The sequence below is a fragment of the Oncorhynchus nerka genome, linkage group LG26 (genome assembly GCF_034236695.1).
Source record: "Oncorhynchus nerka isolate Pitt River linkage group LG26, Oner_Uvic_2.0, whole genome shotgun sequence".
Taxonomy (NCBI): Eukaryota; Metazoa; Chordata; class Actinopteri; order Salmoniformes; family Salmonidae; genus Oncorhynchus; species Oncorhynchus nerka.
The window spans coordinates 44681886-44698860 of record NC_088421.1 but is presented as its reverse complement, the minus strand read 5'-3'; the positions used below and the strand labels follow the sequence as shown (position 1 = coordinate 44698860).

At 45.6% G+C, this 16975-nt stretch overlaps 1 protein-coding gene across 1 annotated transcript in view; it reads left to right on the top strand.

Annotated features, from left to right (window-relative positions):
- The window catches only part of gna13b (guanine nucleotide binding protein (G protein), alpha 13b), a 46881-nt gene extending 32186 nt beyond the window's left edge, over window positions 1–14695 (top strand). Inside the window, exons 3-5 of the mRNA XM_065010799.1 lie at window positions 4732–4782; window positions 12007–12207; window positions 12456–14695. Coding sequence (XP_064866871.1) covers window positions 4732–4782; window positions 12007–12207; window positions 12456–12827 — 624 coding nt within the window. The 3' untranslated portion in view covers window positions 12828–14695. The remainder of the gene's footprint in view (window positions 1–4731; window positions 4783–12006; window positions 12208–12455) is intronic.
- The last annotated feature ends 2280 nt before the right edge of the window (window positions 14696–16975 follow it).

Sequence of the window (16975 nt, the reverse complement as noted above, 5' to 3'; positions counted from 1 at the left end):
AGTAGCAGTCAACTCTACAGAGAATATATTGAGCCCTGTGGTAGTAGCAGTCAACACTACAGAGAATATATTGAGCCCTGTGGTAGTAGCAGTCAACTCTACAGAGAATATATTGAGCCCTGTGGTAGTAGCAGTCAACACTACAGAGAATATATTAGCCCTGTGGTAGCAGCAGTCAACTCTACAGAGAATATATTGAGCCCTGTGGTAGTAGCAGTCAACTCTACAGAGAATATATTGAGCCCTGTGGTAGTAGCAGTCAACTCTACAGAGAATATATTGAGCCCTGTGGTAGTAGCAGTCAACTCTACAGAGAATATATTGAGCCCTGTGGTAATAGCAGTCAACACAACTGTTTTATTTTTTACAATACAGCCTATTGATGTGTGTTAATTATCACGAATACCTGATATTCAATAAGGATGGAAAAGGGGGAATCTGATCTGTGTCTCATGCTGATCTGCACACTGTGGTCGTTCTGTCATTAATGTCACAATGTACGAAATCAACATTTGAAGCATTTCTTGGACAATTGGATGGTAATTTATGAGAACGTTTTGTGGAAACATGTTTTTCATTTCCACCTGTTAAACAGTATATCAACAGACCAAAACATTGGGAATCTGTATCGAACCCAAAATCCCTATATGGACGCTAGTCTAACTACACGTACTGTGTTAGTAGCAGAACACACTGACTACAGGCTTCTCTTCAGCTTCCAGTCACCTCGGAGACCGTAACCACAGTAACCCATCGTGGTTACCTTGTCCTTTGACCCTCCTCATTCTAGAGATATTTTGACAGTTGGTGACAGTTGATCTTCCACCTGCCTCACCAGAGCCTAGTAGTAGATATCAGCATGACGGCAGAGTGGAGGCGGGGCTGGGGGGGGATGTGGTTTCCTTACGCATGTGTCTGTGTTCGGCATGCGTCACACCGTTGCTTTACTGAGTAGGGGAACGCAGGGGAAGCGAAAGCACTGACGAACTCACACACATGCGTCTATGTGGTCAGCAGTATACCAGGTCAGATGGGTTATGTTAGATAGACTAGAGAATGTCATGTTGCTTCAGCTGGTTGTTGGGACAAGAGGACAGTATATTATTCTATCATTCTGGTCCATTCCACCCTAGAGCATTCTATCAATCCTGGCCTAGTCCACCCTAGAGCATTCTATCAATCCTGGCCTAGTACACCCTAGAACATTCTATCAATCCTGGCCTTGTCCACCCTAGAGCATTCTATCAATCCTGGCTTAGTCCACCCTAGAGCATTCTATCAATCCTGGCCTAGTCCACCCTAGAACATTCTATCAATCCTGGCCTAGTCCACCCTAGAACATTCTATCAATCCTGGCCTAGTTCACCCTAGAACATTCTGTTGCAGCATGCTGGTCTAGTCCACCCTAGAACATTATATCATGCTGGTCTAGTCCACCCTAGAACATTATATCATGCTGGTCTAGTCCACGCTAGAACATATCATGCTGGTCTAGTCCACCCTAGAACATTATATCTTTCTGGTCTAGTCCACCCTAGAACATTATATCATGCTGGTCTAGTCCACCCTAGAACATTATATCATGCTGGTCTAGTCCACCCTAGAACAATCTGTTCCATCATGCTGGTCTAGTCCACCGTAGAACATTCTGTTCCATCATGCTGGTCTAGTCCACCCTAGAACATTCTGTTCCATCATGCTGGTCTAGTCCACCCTAGAACATTCTGTTCCATCATGCTGGTCTAGTCCACCCTAGAACATTCTGTTCCGTCATGCTGGTCTAGTCCACCCTAGAACATTCTGTTATGTCATGCTGGTCTAGTCCACCCTAGAACATTCTGTTAGGTCATGCTGGTCTAGTCCACCCTAGAACATTCTGTTATGTCATGCTGGCCTAGTCCACCCTAGAACATTCTGTTATGTCATTCTGGTCTAGTCCACCCTAGAACATTCTGTTCCATCATGCTGGCCTAGTCCACCCTAGAACATTCTGTTATGTCATTCTGGCCTAGTCCACCCTAGAACATTCTGTTATGTCATGCTGGTCTAGTCCATTCTAATTAATAACCACTTCTCAATGGATTCTACCTAATCCGTTTTCTTCCCCTTCGGTATTGGTTTGGCCCATGTGATTTTGGTGCCGCGGTGGTCTGCTCTGCTCAGTGGTGGTGGTCTGCTCTGCTCAGTGGCGGTGGTCTGCTCTGCTCAGTGGTGGTGGTCTGACTGGACGCTTAAATAATTTTGTGGAGACGCTTCCATTAGGACTGTCTACACTGGTTTTACACTGCTTTAAACACAGTCTATGGGTTTTACACTGCTTTAAACACAGTCTATGGGTTTTACACTGCTTTGAACACAGTCTATGGGTTTTACACTGCTTTCAACACAGTCTATGGGCTTTACACTGCTTTCAACACAGTCTATGGGCTTTACACTACTTTCAACACAGTCTATGGGCTTTACACTGCTTTATACACAGTCTATGGGTTTTACACTGCTTTAAACACAGTCTATGGGCTTTACACTGCTTTAAACACAGTATATGAGCTTTACACTGCTTTAAACACAGTCTATGGGTTTTACACTGCTTTGAACACAGTCTATGGGTTTTACACTGCTTTAAACAGTCTATGGGTTTTACACTGCTTTAAACACAGTCTATGGGGTTTACACTGCTTTAAACACAGTCTATGGGGTTTACACTGCTTTAAACACAGTCTATGGGTTTAAACACTGTCTATGGGTTTTACACTGCTTTAAACACAGTCTATGGGTTTAAACACTGTCTATGGGCTTTACACTGCTTTAAACACAGTCTATGGGCTTTACACTGCTTTAAACACAGTCTATGGGTTTTACACTGCTTTAAACACTGTCTATGGGTTTTACACTGCTTTAAACACAGTCTATGGGCTTTACACTGCTTTATACACAGTCTATGGGTTTTACACTGCTTTATACACAGTCTATGGGTTTTACACTGCTTTAAACACAGTCTATGGGTTTTACACTGCTTTAAACACAGTCTATGGGTTTTACACTGCTTTAAACACAGTCTATGGGTTTTACACTGCTTTAAACACAGTCTATGGGTTTTACACTGCTTACATTCAAATAAGACTTAAGTTGTTCTCAGGAAAGGAGAAAGACTGTCATCATCTGATAATTAACTGATGGTAATAATTACTTTATTAACCATTTAGGAAGCAGAAATAGGCCTGTAAAACACCTGTTTTAGCTCTTAGAAAGTATCAGTCACTTATTCTAGAAACTATTTCTGTATATCAGTGTTCGTTCTATGTATGTCAATAGATCATCTCCATGACTGAAGTCTCGGGGTTGTAACCACAGCAGAAGTCTTGGGGGGGGGTCTTTTCCCCCATGTTGTGTATGAGTCACACAAGAGACTTGAACAGTTTCCGGTGACAGAGTGGAACCCCGAGTGGGATGATTAACATTGGAACTGAGTGGTTTGTGACTTGGATGTGGTTTCCCACTTGCCCCTGGATGCTAATCTAAAGCCACGGTCTAAACACTACCTAGTCCTTCTGGTAGTAGTTGCCCCCCCCCCTGCTCTGGTTTCACAGCTCCTCACATGCCCCCCATGTTAGCCCAAAATAGAAAGTCCCACAGGTGTAGTTGTGTGGGAGGAGGGGGGTTTCCCCTTAGAATAGAATGTGTTGTGATCTATGGCTCTTTAGGGGGGGTCGTCTATCTACTCCTCCCCTCGCCTTGTATCCTGCTGCTAGTGGTGCCTCTGGTTTCAGCCTCCTCCTGGGGGTTATGGCATCATGCTAGTAGTGGTACCTCTGTGGTTTCAGCCTCCTCCTGGGGGTTATGGCATCCTGCTAGTGGTGCCTCTGGTTTCAGCCTCCTCCTGGGAGTTATGGCATCGTGGTAGTGGTACCTCTGTGGTTTCAGCCTCCTCCTGGGGGGTTATGGCAACGTGGTAGTGGTACTTCTGTGGTTTCAGCCTCCTCCTGGGGGTTAAGGCATCGTGGTAGTGTTGCCTCTGTGGTTTCAGCCTCCTCCTGGGGGTTAAGGCATCGTGCTAGTGGTACTTCTATGGTTTCAGGCTCCTCCTGGGGGTTAAGGCATCATGCTAGTAGTGGTACCTCTGTGGTTTGAGCCTCCTCCTGGGGGTTAAGGCTTCGTGGTAGCGGTACTTCTGGGGTTTCAGCCTCCTCTTAGGGGTTATGGCATCGTGGTAGTGTTACCTCACAGCTCGGTTTCTCTTTGTCTTTCTCGCTCTCCTTTCTTGCGTACACACCACACACACACACACACACTCTTAGCCTAAACAGACACACACAAACACCTTCTGTTTGTTCTGTTCTGTCTCTGCTGCTTCCTGAGCAGCTTGTTACTCAGGGGTTCATTTATAGATGCTGTGTGTGTGTGTTTGTTCTGAGATCTCTGCATTTCCTGCTCAGTCCGGCGGGCGCAGGAAGAGAGTTTCGCCACATTGCCTTGATTTTCACGCAGCGCTGTGAGAGTCAGAGGTCAACACACTTTTCTTGTCTTCCTGTTTTAAAAGGAGTCCTTGGCCTTTCACATCCACCCACACAACAGTACTGTTGATTCACTTTTAATATGAATAACATGACCTCTGTAGTAAGTGTGCTTGAACTCTGAATAACTGAACCAATCTGACATGTTCTCTCCTTCCTCTCCTCTTCCTCTCCTCTTCCTCTCCTCTTCCTCTCCTCTTCCTCTCCTCTCCTCTCTCAGGGGGAGTCTGTGAAGTATTTCCTGGATCATTTGGAAAAGCTGGGACAGCCGGTAAGTCCCACCCATCTCTTATGCCTCTATACACTACTGCTGATGAAGTAACAGTCAGAATGAAAAGAGAAGTGAAGCCGTCCCTCTCTCTCTCCTCCCTCTGTGGTTCTGTCCATCTCCTCACATATCTCTCTCTGAGGTGTCAGGGTGTGCTACCAGCGAAGGCCTGATCTCCTTCTGACTAAAGAGGGGGAAACCGACCTCTCTCTCTCTCGTCTTTCTCAACTTTTCTCCCTGTTCTTCACGGGCAGTGCAGAGGAGTGAGGAGTGTGTAACTCTGTATCTCTGGCTGGTGTCCTGATGGTGACTTCACAGAATGAGGAGTGTGTAACTCTGTATCTCTGGCTGGTATCCTGATGGTGACTTCACAGAATGAGGAGTGTAACTCTGTATCTCTGGCTGGTATCCTGATGGTGACTTCACAGAATGAGGAGTGTAACTCTGTATCTCTGGCTGGTGTCCTGATGGTGACTTCACAGAATGAGGAGTGTGTAACTCTGTATCTCTGGCTGGTATCCTGATGGTGACTTCACAGAATGAGGAGTGTGTAACTCTGTATCTCTGGCTGGTATCCTGATGGTGACTTCACAGAATGAGGAGTGTGTAACTCTGTATCTCTGGCTGGTATCCTGACGGTGACTTCACAGAATAAGGAGTGTGTAACTGGGCTGGTATCCTGATGGTGACTTCACAGAATGAGGAGTGTGTAACTCTGGCTGGTATCCTGATGGTGACTTCACAGAATGAGGAGTGTGTAACTCTGTATCTCTGGCTGGTATCCTGATGGTGACTTCACAGAATGAGGAGTGTGTAACTCTGTATCTCTGGCTGGTATCCTGATGGTGACTTCACAGAATGAGGAGTGTGACTTCACAGAATGAGGAGTGTGTAACTCTGTATCTCTGGCTGGTATCCTGATGGTGACTTCACAGAATGAGGAGTGTGTAACTCTGTATCTCTGGCTGGTATCCTGATGGTGACTTCACAGAATGAGGAGTGTGTAACTCTGTATCTCTGGCTGGTATCCTGATGGTGACTTCACAGAATGAGGAGTGTGTAACTCTGTATCTCTGGCTGGTATCCTGATGGTGACTTCACAGAATGAGGAGTGTGTAACTCTGTATCTCTGGCTGGTATACTGATGGTGACTTCACTGATGGCTTTTCCAGTGCAGCCTGACTTTTGATGTCACAGCGTCTAGAATGTCAGGAATTCTCCTCTGGAATGGAACACATACAACACGTACACATACACAGAGAGCGAGAGACGAATTCTGCCTTCACTTTGGGAAGATGTTTTTTTTAACTGGGATTTTTCTGACATTCAACAACTAGTTCTATAAAGATGTACTGATATAGTATTCCATTTATTTTTCAGATTCACTCTAGGTGACAATCTCCTTCCTTCAGTTTGTAATGATCTCTTTCCTTCCTTCAGTTTGTAAAGATCTCTTTCCTTCCTTCAGTTTGTAAAGATCTCCTTCCTTCCTTCAGTTTGTAAAGATCTCTTTCCTTCCTTCAGTTTAAAGATCTCTTTCCTTCATTCCTTCCTTCCTTCCTTCAGTTTGTAAATATCTTTTTTATGTCCAATTTGTTCTCATGTTTTCTTTTTGGTCTTGTCTCATTCGTTCCTTCTGTGCTGTATGCACCTTCCCATTTACACACACACACCAAGCCCCTCCCCCTGTCACTCACACACCAAGCCCCTCCCCCTGTCACACACACACACCAAGCCCCTCCCCCTGTCACTCACGACAACGAAGATGAGAGATGAATTCTCTGACAAGCGGTTTCCCCTCACTATTTTCATTTGAGGTTTGGTCCAACAGAATGGGTCATATAGACACCACAACACATGGAGACATTATTATACTGTAATAGAGGAGAAGTTAACCTTTTCTAATGAAACCCTGTTTATGTCTCAACTCCTCAGATTGAGAGCAGAGCTGACACTACTAGAACAGGAGTATCAATGAACATGGATTCTGGAAAATTAATTCTGTTTGTCTCGCGCTGCATTCGGGTACTACTAGCAGCATCTTAACCAGACTGTTGTACTAGCAGCATCTTAACCAGACTGTTGTACTAGCAGCATCTTAACCAGACTGTTATACTAGCAGCATCTTAACCAGACTGTTGTACTAGCAGCATCTTAACCAGACTGTTGTACTAGCAGCATCTTAGCCAGACTGTTGTACTAGCAGCATCTTAACCAGACTGTTATACTAGCAGCATCTTAACCAGACTGTTGTACTAGCAGCATCTTAACCAGTCTGTTACTGTTGGTACTAGCAGCATCTTAACCAGTCTGTTATACTAGCAGCATCTTAACCAGTCTGTTGTACTAGCAGCATCTTAACCAGACTGTTGTACTAGCATACTAGCCGACTATCTGTTATACTAGCCGTCTAGTCTGTTATATAATACCGCTAGCAGCATCTTAGCCAGTCTGTTATACTAGCCGTCTAGTCTGTTATACTAGCCGTCTAGTCTGTTATACTAGCCGTCTGGTCTGTTATACTAGCCGTCTGGTCTGTTATACTAGCCGTCTGGTCTGTTATACTAGCCGTCTGGTCTGTTATACTTAACCAGACTGTTGTTATACTAGCCGTCTGGTCTGTTATATAATACCGCATCTCTTAGCCAGACTGTTATACTAGCAGCATCTTAACCAGACTGTTGTACTAGCAGCATCTTAACCAGACTGTTGTACTAGCAGCATCTTAACCAGACTGTTGTACTAGCAGCATCTTAACCAGACTGTTGTACTAGCAGCATCTTAGCCAGACTGTTGTACTAGCAGCATCTTAACCAGACTGTTGTACTAGCAGCATCTTAACCAGACTGTTGTACTAGCAGCATCTTAACCAGACTGTTGTACTAGCAGCATCTTAACCAGACTGTTGTACTAGCAGCATCTTAACCAGACTGTTGTACTAGCAGCATCTTAACCAGACTGTTGTACTAGCAGCATCTTAACCAGACTGTTGTACTAGCAGCATCTTAACCAGACTGTTGTACTAGCAGCATCTTAACCAGACTGTTGTACTAGCAGCATCTTAACCAGACTGTTGTACTAGCAGCATCTTAACCAGACTGTTGTACTAGCTGTCTGGTCTGTTATACTAGCGGTCTGGTCTGTTATACTAGCCGTCTGGTCTGTTGTACTAGCCGTCTAGTCTGTTGTACTAGCCGTCTAGTCTGTTGTACTAGCCGTCTAGTCTGTTGTACTAGCCGTCTAGTCTGTTGTACTAGCGGTCTGGTCTGTTGTACTAGCCGTCTCGTCTGTTATACTAGCCGTCTGGTCTGTTATACTAGCCGTCTGGTCTGTTATACTAGCCGTCTGGTCTGTTATACTAGCCGTCTGGTCTGTTATATAATACCGCTAGCAGCATCTTAGCCAGTCTGTTATACTAGCCGTCTGGTCTGTTATATAATACCGCTAGCAGCATCTTAGCCAGTCTGTTATACTAGCAGCATCTTAACCAGACTGTTGTACTAGCAGCATCTTAACCAGACTGTTGTACTAGCAGCATCTTAACCAGACTGTTGTACTAGCAGCATCTTAACCAGACTGTTGTACTAGCAGCATCTTAGCCAGACTGTTGTACTAGCAGCATCTTAACCAGACTGTTGTACTAGCAGCATCTTAACCAGACTGTTGTACTAGCAGCATCTTAACCAGACTGTTGTACTAGCAGCATCTTAACCAGACTGTTGTACTAGCAGCATCTTAACCAGACTGTTGTACTAGCAGCATCTTAACCAGACTGTTGTACTAGCAGCATCTTAACCAGACTGTTGTACTAGCTGTCTAGTCTGTTATACTAGCGGTCTAGTCTGTTATACTAGCGGTCTAGTCTGTTATACTAGCCGTCTGGTCTGTTGTACTAGCCGTCTAGTCTGTTATACTAGCCGTCTAGTCTGTTATACTAGCCGTCTGGTCTGTTGTACTAGCCGTCTGGTCTGTTATACTAGCCGTCTGGTCTGTTGTACTAGCCGTCTGGTCTGTTGTACTAGCCGTCTGGTCTGTTATACTAGCCGTCTGGTCTGTTATATAATACCGCTTCTTAGCCAGTCTGTTATACTAGCCGTCTGGTCTGTTATATAATACCGCTAGCAGCATCTTAGCCAGTCTGTTATACTAGCCGTCTAGTCTGTTATACTAGTCGTCTGGTCTGTTATACTAGCCGTCTGGTCTGTTATACTAGCCGTCTGGTCTGTTATACTAGCCGTCTGGTCTGTTATACTAGCCGTCTAGTCTGTTATACTAGCCGTCTGGTCTGTTATATAATACCGCTAGCAGCATCTTAGCCAGTCTGTTATACTAGCCGTCTAGTCTGTTATACTAGCCGTCTGGTCTGTTATACTAGCCGTCTGGTCTTATACTATACTGCCGTCTAGTCTGTTATACTAGCCGTCTGGTCTGTTATGTAATACCGCTAGCAGCATCTTAGCCAGTCTGTTATACTAGCCGTCTAGTCTGTTATACTAGCTGGTCTAGTCTCTGGTCTGTTATACTAGCCGTCTGGTCTGTTATACTAGCCGTCTGGTCTGTTATACTAGCCGTCTGGTCTGTTATACTAGCATACTAGCCGTCTGGTCTGTTATACTAGCCGTCTGGTCTGTTATACTAGCCGTCTGGTCTGTTATACTAGCCGTCTGGTCTGTTATACTAGCCGTCTGGTCTGTTATATAATACCGCTAGCAGCATCTTAGCCAGTCTGTTATACTAGCCGTCTAGTCTGTTATACTAGCCGTCTGGTCTGTTATATAATACCGCTAGCAGCATCTTAGCCAGTCTGTTATACTAGCTGTCTAGTCTGTTATACTAGCCGTCTGGTCTGTTATACTAGCCGTCTGGTCTGTTATACTAGCCGTCTGGTCTGTTATACTAGCCGTCTGGTCTGTTATACTAGCCGTCTGGTCTGTTATACTAGCCGTCTGTTATACTAGCCGTCTGGTCTGTTATACTAGCCGTCTGGTCTGTTATATAATACCGCTAGCAGCATCTTAGCCAGTCTGTTATACTAGCGGTCTAGTCTGTTATACTAGCGGTCTAGTCTGTTATACTAGCGGTCTAGTCTGTTATACTAGCGGTCTAGTCTGTTATACTAGCGGTCTAGTCTGTTATACTAGCGGTCTAGTCTGTTATACTAGCGTCTAGTCTGTTATACTAGCTGTCTAGTCTGTTATACTAGCTGTCTAGTCTGTGTTTCATAAAAATACTTATATAAGGAATTTTCAACTTGTTCTCATTCTGATAAATCAGGTAGGACACTTGATTTCAACATCTGAACAAAGTGGACAGGATAACATGCTGCTCAAACAGCTGGAGATGTACAGAAGGGTGTGTTCATCACAATCTGTTCTACCTGGTTAGCTAGCAGATCTCTCTCTCATTCACTCGCTCTCTCCGACTCAGCAGGATATCCTGTTCGCTTGTAAGTCTACTAAAGGCATCCGTTAGTACCAACCTTCTCCATCCATCACTCTCTCTTTCACTCGTTCTCTCTCTTTCACTCGTTCTCTCTCTCTCTTTCACTCGTTCTCTCTCTCTTTCACTCGTTCTCTCTCTCTTTCACTCGTTCTCTCTCTCTCTTTCACTCGTTCTCTCTCTCTTTCACTCGTTCTCTCTCTCTCTTTCACTCGTTCTCTCTCTCTCTCTTTCACTCGTTCTCTCTCTCTCTTTCACTCGTTCTCTCTCTCTCTTTCACTCGTTCTCTCTCTCTCTTTCACTCGTTCTCTCTCTCTCTTTCACTCGTTCTCTCTCTCTCTTTTCACTCGTTCTCTCTCTCTCTTTCACTCGTTCTCTCTCTCTCTTTCACTCGTTCTCTCTCTCTCTCTTTCACTCGTTCTCTCTCTCTCTCTTTCACTCGTTCTCTCTCTCTCTCTTTCACTCGTTCTCTCTCTCTCTCTTTCACTCGTTCTCTCTCTCTCTCTTTCACTCTTCTCTCTCTCTCTCTTTCACTCGTTCTCTCTCTCTCTCTTTCACTCGTTCTCTCTCTCTCTCTTTCACTCACTCTCTCTCTCTCTCTCTTTCACTCGTTCTCTCTCTCTCTCTTTCACTCGTTCTCTCTCTCACTCGTTCTCTCTCTCACTCGTTCTCTCTCTCACTCGTTCTCTCTCTCACTCGTTCTCTCTCTCACTCGTTCTCTCTCTCACTCGTTCTCTCTCTCTCTCTCTTCACTCGTTCTCTCTCTCTCTCTTTCACTCGTTCTCTCTCTCTCTCTTTCACTCGTTCTCTCTCTCTCTCTTTCACTCGTTCTCTCTCTCTCTTTCACTCGTTCTCTCTCTCTCTCTTTCACTCGTTCTCTCTCTCTCTCTTTCACTCGTTCTCTCTCTCTCTCTTTCACTCGTTCTCTCTCTCTCTCTTTCACTCGTTCTCTCTCTCTCTCTTTCACTCGTTCTCTCTCTCTCTCTTTCACTCTTCTCTCTCTCTCTCTTTCACTCGTTCTCTCTCTCTCTTTCACTCGTTCTCTCTCTCTCTCTTTCACTCGTTCTCTCTCTCGCTCTCTTCACTCTTCTCTCTCTCTCTCTTTTCACTCGTTCTCTCTCTCGCTCTTTCACTCGTTCTCTCTCTCTTTTTCACTCGTTCTCTCTCTTTCGCTCTCTTTCACTCACTCTCTCTCTCTCGCTCTCTTTCACTCGTTCTCTCTCTCGCTCTCTTTCACTCGTTCTCTCTCTCGCTCTCTTTCACTCGTTCTCTCTCTCGCTCTCTTTCACTCGTTCTCTCTCTCTCTCTTTCACTCGTTCTCTCTCTCTCTCTTTCACTCGTTCTCTCTCTCGCTCTTTCACTCGTTCTCTCTCTCGCTCTCTTTCACTCGTTCTCTCTCTCTCTCTCTTTCACTCGTTCTCTCTCTCTCTCTTTCACTCGTTCTCTCTCTCTCTCTTTCACTCGTTCTCTTTCTCGCTCTCTTTCACTCGTTCTTTCACTCGTTCTCTCTCTCGCTCTCTTTCACTCGTTCTCTCTCTCTCTTTCACTCGTTCTCTCTCTCTCTTTCACTCGTTCTCTCTCTCTCTTTCACTCGTTCTCTCTCTCTCTTTCACTCGTTCTCTCTTTCACTCGTTCTCTCTTTCACTCGTTCTCTCTTTCACTCGTTCTCTCGTTCACTCGTTCTCTCTTCTCTCGTTCTCTCTTTCACTCGTTCTCTCTCTCTCTCTCGTTCACTCGTTCTCTCTCTCTCGTTCACTCGTTCTCTCTCTCTCTCGTTCTCTCCTCCAGGACTACCTACCGACTCAGCAGGATATTCTCCTGGCCCGTAAGCCCACTAAAGGTATCCACGAGTACGACTTTGAGATCAAGAACGTTCCATTTAAGATGGTGGACGTTGGGGGTCAAAGGTCAGAGAGAAAGAGATGGTTTGAGTGTTTTGACTCTGTCACCTCCATCCTCTTCCTCGTCTCCTCTTCAGAGTATGACCAGGTGGGTTTACACACACACACACACACACGTTTCTGTCCTTGTGAATGAAATTAAACGACCAAGAATTTGGATTCATGCACAAACACTCTCTTAAATCAGCTCACACACACACTTTCTCTCACCTGTCTTTGGATGTTAAATACAATTACATATCATTTGTATGCGTACACACTCACTTGAACACACAAACTCTTTCTATTTCACACACACACACACCCCCTACTCCCCTAACCTCCTAACCCCCCCAGGTCTTGATGGAGGACCGTCAAACCAACCGTCTCAGCGAATCCCTCAACATCTTCGAGACGATCGTCAACAATCGTGTTTTCTCCAACGTCTCCATCATCCTGTTCCTCAACAAGACAGACCTTCTGGAGGACAAGGTGCGCTCCGTCCCCATCAAGGACTATTTCCCAGAGTACCCCGGGGAGCCACACAGCCTGGTGGACGTACAGAGGTTCCTAGTGGACTGTTTCCGGGGGAAGAGGAGGGACGTGACGCAGAAGCCCCTGTACCACCACTTCACCACAGCCATCAACACGGAGAACATTCGCCTGGTGTTCCGAGACGTCAAGGACACCATCCTCCACGACAACCTAAAGCAGCTGATGCTGCAGTGATCGCAGGGGGGTTATGACCTTTTTCAAGTCACCTTTTGGCCTTTAACCCCCCCCCCCTGTGACTCCTCACCGTGACCCACTGACTTGCCGTGATTGCAGGGTGATGAACAGAGAGCAGAAGAGTTGTTGTGTTACACTGTGTCACTGCCTTTTAAGTCACCTTTTGGCCCCTTGACCTTTAACCCCTGCGAGCCCTCACCTTGACCCCTGATCTCCAGTCACCTCTGGTGCAGGCTGTCACCTATGACCCTTGACCACTGAACCCTGTTACCACTTCTAATGGCCTTGTACCTGGCATTTCTATCCCTCCCCCTTTCTAAACCACTGTAAATGAGCTCTCCCAATCCCTCCCCTCACACACCCCTCTCCTATCTGTAATGGACTATTCCAGAGTCTGTAGATATGTTGATGTGTTCTGTAGGATGAAGTTGCCCTCAGACTCTGATCCTGGGTCAGTTTTTAATTTCCCCCACTAATGGTTAATGACAGGATATGGGGAGGGGAAGCTGGTCCTAAATCTGTTGTTCTATATTACTATATTCACTCTGTTGGTTCACTCTTAACTCTCCTGTCTCACTCTGTCACATTGTAACCTGTCTGAGAAGTCCAGACCACTGCTGGAGGTTAGCGGTCAATGGTGAGGGGGTCAACTGGCCTTTCTGTGTTGGAGGGAGGAGTCAAAGGTCGTCACCCACGGCAACCAGGGAAGAGGGGGTGGTAAACGCTGTAGAACTAAATGATGATGATGATGACTGTGTTTTACTGGCGTCAGCCTGTCGCTATGCACCTCCACTCACACCTGCCCTGAACTGGCTTGATTCTACACTTCCTTTTCCCTCAGAGCCTGATTATGACATCACTGTGCCCCCCCACACCATTCTGACAGCCAATCAGTGTCACTATCTGGATGTGGAACCAACTGCAGCGGAGAGCTTGTTACTTGTTGTTGTTGCTGAGGGGGAAGTTAAAGAGTGGAGGGACTTTACAACACTGTACTAAAACTAATCCTTAATGATTCCACAAATAAGCCTTTTATCACTGTCTGATGATTACCTTTCAAACAGAGCTATACACACACACACACAGCCTGCCCATAGAGACTCTTCTGACCTGATCCTGGTCTTACTGTTTGGACCTTTTTACTTCTTTTTCTCACATAGATTTATTATGAATATATGTACCTAAACATTGTCTTAAGTTATATTTGAAAGGTTTTACACAAGTTTGATTTACACCTGCTGATGGACAGTGTTAAAGGCTATGGAAGAGGGTGTGTGAACCCCAGCTCAGACAGACTGGCACGGACAGACCAGTTGATAAACTACTGAGCTAATTCTCAGGATACATTGTGGACCACTTATTTGTGTATTTAGAGCAATGATGTTCATTTGCCTAAGTCCTAAAACACACACACAGACAGACGGTGGTAGTCTAAACAACTTGTCGGCCAGCTACATCCCCTCTTCCAGTCCTTTTTTTCTCCCCTCTCTTTCTGTCCCTCTCTCTGTGTTAGTGTAAGCACGTGATCAGCCTTATAAACCCTGTGGAGGCTCATCCTAGAGGGAAGAGACTGTGATCAGCCTTATAAACCCCGTGGAGGCTCATCCTAGAGGGAAGAGACAGTGATCAGCCTTATAAACCCTGTAGAGGCTCATCCTAGAGGGAAGAGACAGTGATCAGCCTTATAAACCCTGTGGAGGCTCATCCTAGAGGGAAGAGACTGTGATCAGCCTTATAAACTGTGGAGGCTCATCCTAGAGGGAAGAGAGAGTGATCAGCCTTATAAACCCTGTGGAGGCTCATCCTAGAGGGAAGAGACAGTGATCAGCCTTATAAACCCTGTGGAGGCTCATCCTAGAGGGAAGAGACTGATCAGCCTTGTAAACTGTGGAGGCTCATCCTAGAGGGAAGAGACTGTGATCAGCCTTATAAACCCTGTGGAGGCTCATCCTAGACATACTCTTATCACTCAGTCAGGGGAAAGTGATGGGGAAACTGTGTCAAATGATTTGATTTAATTATGAATCTTTCTCTCTCTCCTTAACTCCTCACCAACCAATGTGTCTTTATCCCTAGCAAACCCCCATGACAGGCCTTTAAATGAGTTGGACGTTGGGTTTCTACCAACTGAAGGGAAACCAGGAGAAGGATACCGTTCACATTGTTGTACCCGTTCCGTTATCCAGGGGGCGTCTGAAGTCACACCCTACTACTCTCTATCTAGTGCACTGCTTTCGGCCCTGTGTGTCTTTGATAGGGCACTACTCTTTAACAGAGCACTATGTTGTTATTATTAAGGTAGTAGGATGCGGTTTTGCACGTAGACTCCTAAAATCTCTCTCGTTGTCTCCCAAGTGAGCGCTATTCCCTCTATAGTTTTGGATGCAGTCTGAGTCTCGTTGGCCAAACATGCTGCATGTGTAGCTCAAGTCTGTCTCACAAACACTGTCAGCCCTGTCAGGGCTTCTGACTGATCGCTCCAGGCCACCCCTTCCATAGCTCCGAGTCATCCCCAGCACAGAGCTCTTTGTCTGGGCTGAGACTGTGTCAGGCCCCCTTGGCTGAAGGCCACCATCCCATCCTCTATACCAGTCGGATGGACTGGACTAGGCTAGGGTCTGACTCAGACCAGACTAGGGTCTGTGATCTGCCTTTGACGATGCTGAACAAACAGGTTTTTGAACAACACACCCTCCTACAGGGGCAGACCCAACATGTCCCAAAGTGATCATTCTAGAATCATGTGCATTCTAGAACTGTCCATTCTAGAACTGTTTCTAGCCATTCTATTTCTATGGGTGTAGTCAGTCGGTGCTTTTTGCCAAATGGCCTCCAGAGTGACTCAATACCCAGTAGACAGGCAGACGGACAGACCTATGTCCCTTACTGGTCTTATTTAGTGAGGGAGAGCTCAAATAGGAGTCCCAAATGGCACCCTCTTCCCTATATAGTGCACTAATGTTGACCAGGTCCCATAGGGTCTAAAGTAGTGCACTATGTAGGGAATAGGCTGTCATTTGGAACAAAGCCCAGACAGACGCAGGCCTTTGTCTGCTCCGGTCAGAGAGAAGGGTAGACAGTCTGTCAGTAGTAACACCGTGGTCAGTATTCAGTCAGTGTGTATGTATCTGCTCCTTCAGGCCGTCTCTCTCTCTCTCTCTGTGCTGCTGCTGTTGCTGTGGTTTTAAACGTGTGCCAACGACTCCGTTCCAATATCAACGCTAGCCTCACTCGTTCCAATGCACTGCTTCCTTCATGTTAGTGTGGATGTTGGAATGCAGCCCCAAGAGTCAGTCAGAACGCAGTGTCATTTCAAAAGCCCAGGCCCACTTTGACGATGTCACAAAGCCAAACGCCTGTTTCATTAGGATTCTGCTACAGACAAAAACCTGCCTGGTCGGCCTCCACAACTGGTTTTAACCCAGTCTGAGTTGTAATTCATTGTGTCAAAAAGAGTTGTAGAGGTTTCAAGCTGTTAACTGTGATGTCAGACCCCCGCCCTGCCCTGAGAACTGTCTGTTCCTCTACTACAACTCCTTCCTGCTCTCTCAATTCAATTCAATTCAATTCAAGGGCTTTATTGGCATGGGAAACATGTGTTAACATTGCCAAAGCAAGTGAGGTAGACAACATACAAAGTGAATATATAAGGTGAAAAACAACAAAAATGAACAAAACATGACATACAGAAGTTTCAAAACAGTAAAGCCCTGCCCTGAGAACTGTCTGTTCCTCTACTACAACTCCTTCCTGCTCTCTCTCTCTCTGTCTCTGTCATTATGACATCACTGAGGGTTCCGACACAACTAGAATGAAATGTCATTCTAGTTCTATTGATTCTATGGAATGTGGAGGAAGGTTTGGGGCCAGGTCCATTATATCAAGGTGGGGTTGTGAAGGTCCAATCTGGCGTATTGGACCTGGGGTGGGAAGGACCTGAGGTGTGTGTGTGTGTGTGTGTGTAAGGTGATGGTGTTTTTAAAGCTATGCAACAGCACTGTGCTCCAGTCCACACAGCAAAAATACTTAAATGAACCACTTCTGTATGTTATGAGAATAATCACGATGATGTGTTACTGCTCTGCCCCATGTAATCAGTTCTTTATTAGTGAAGAGTCAAATATGCAAATGATCTGCCCAAATATGAC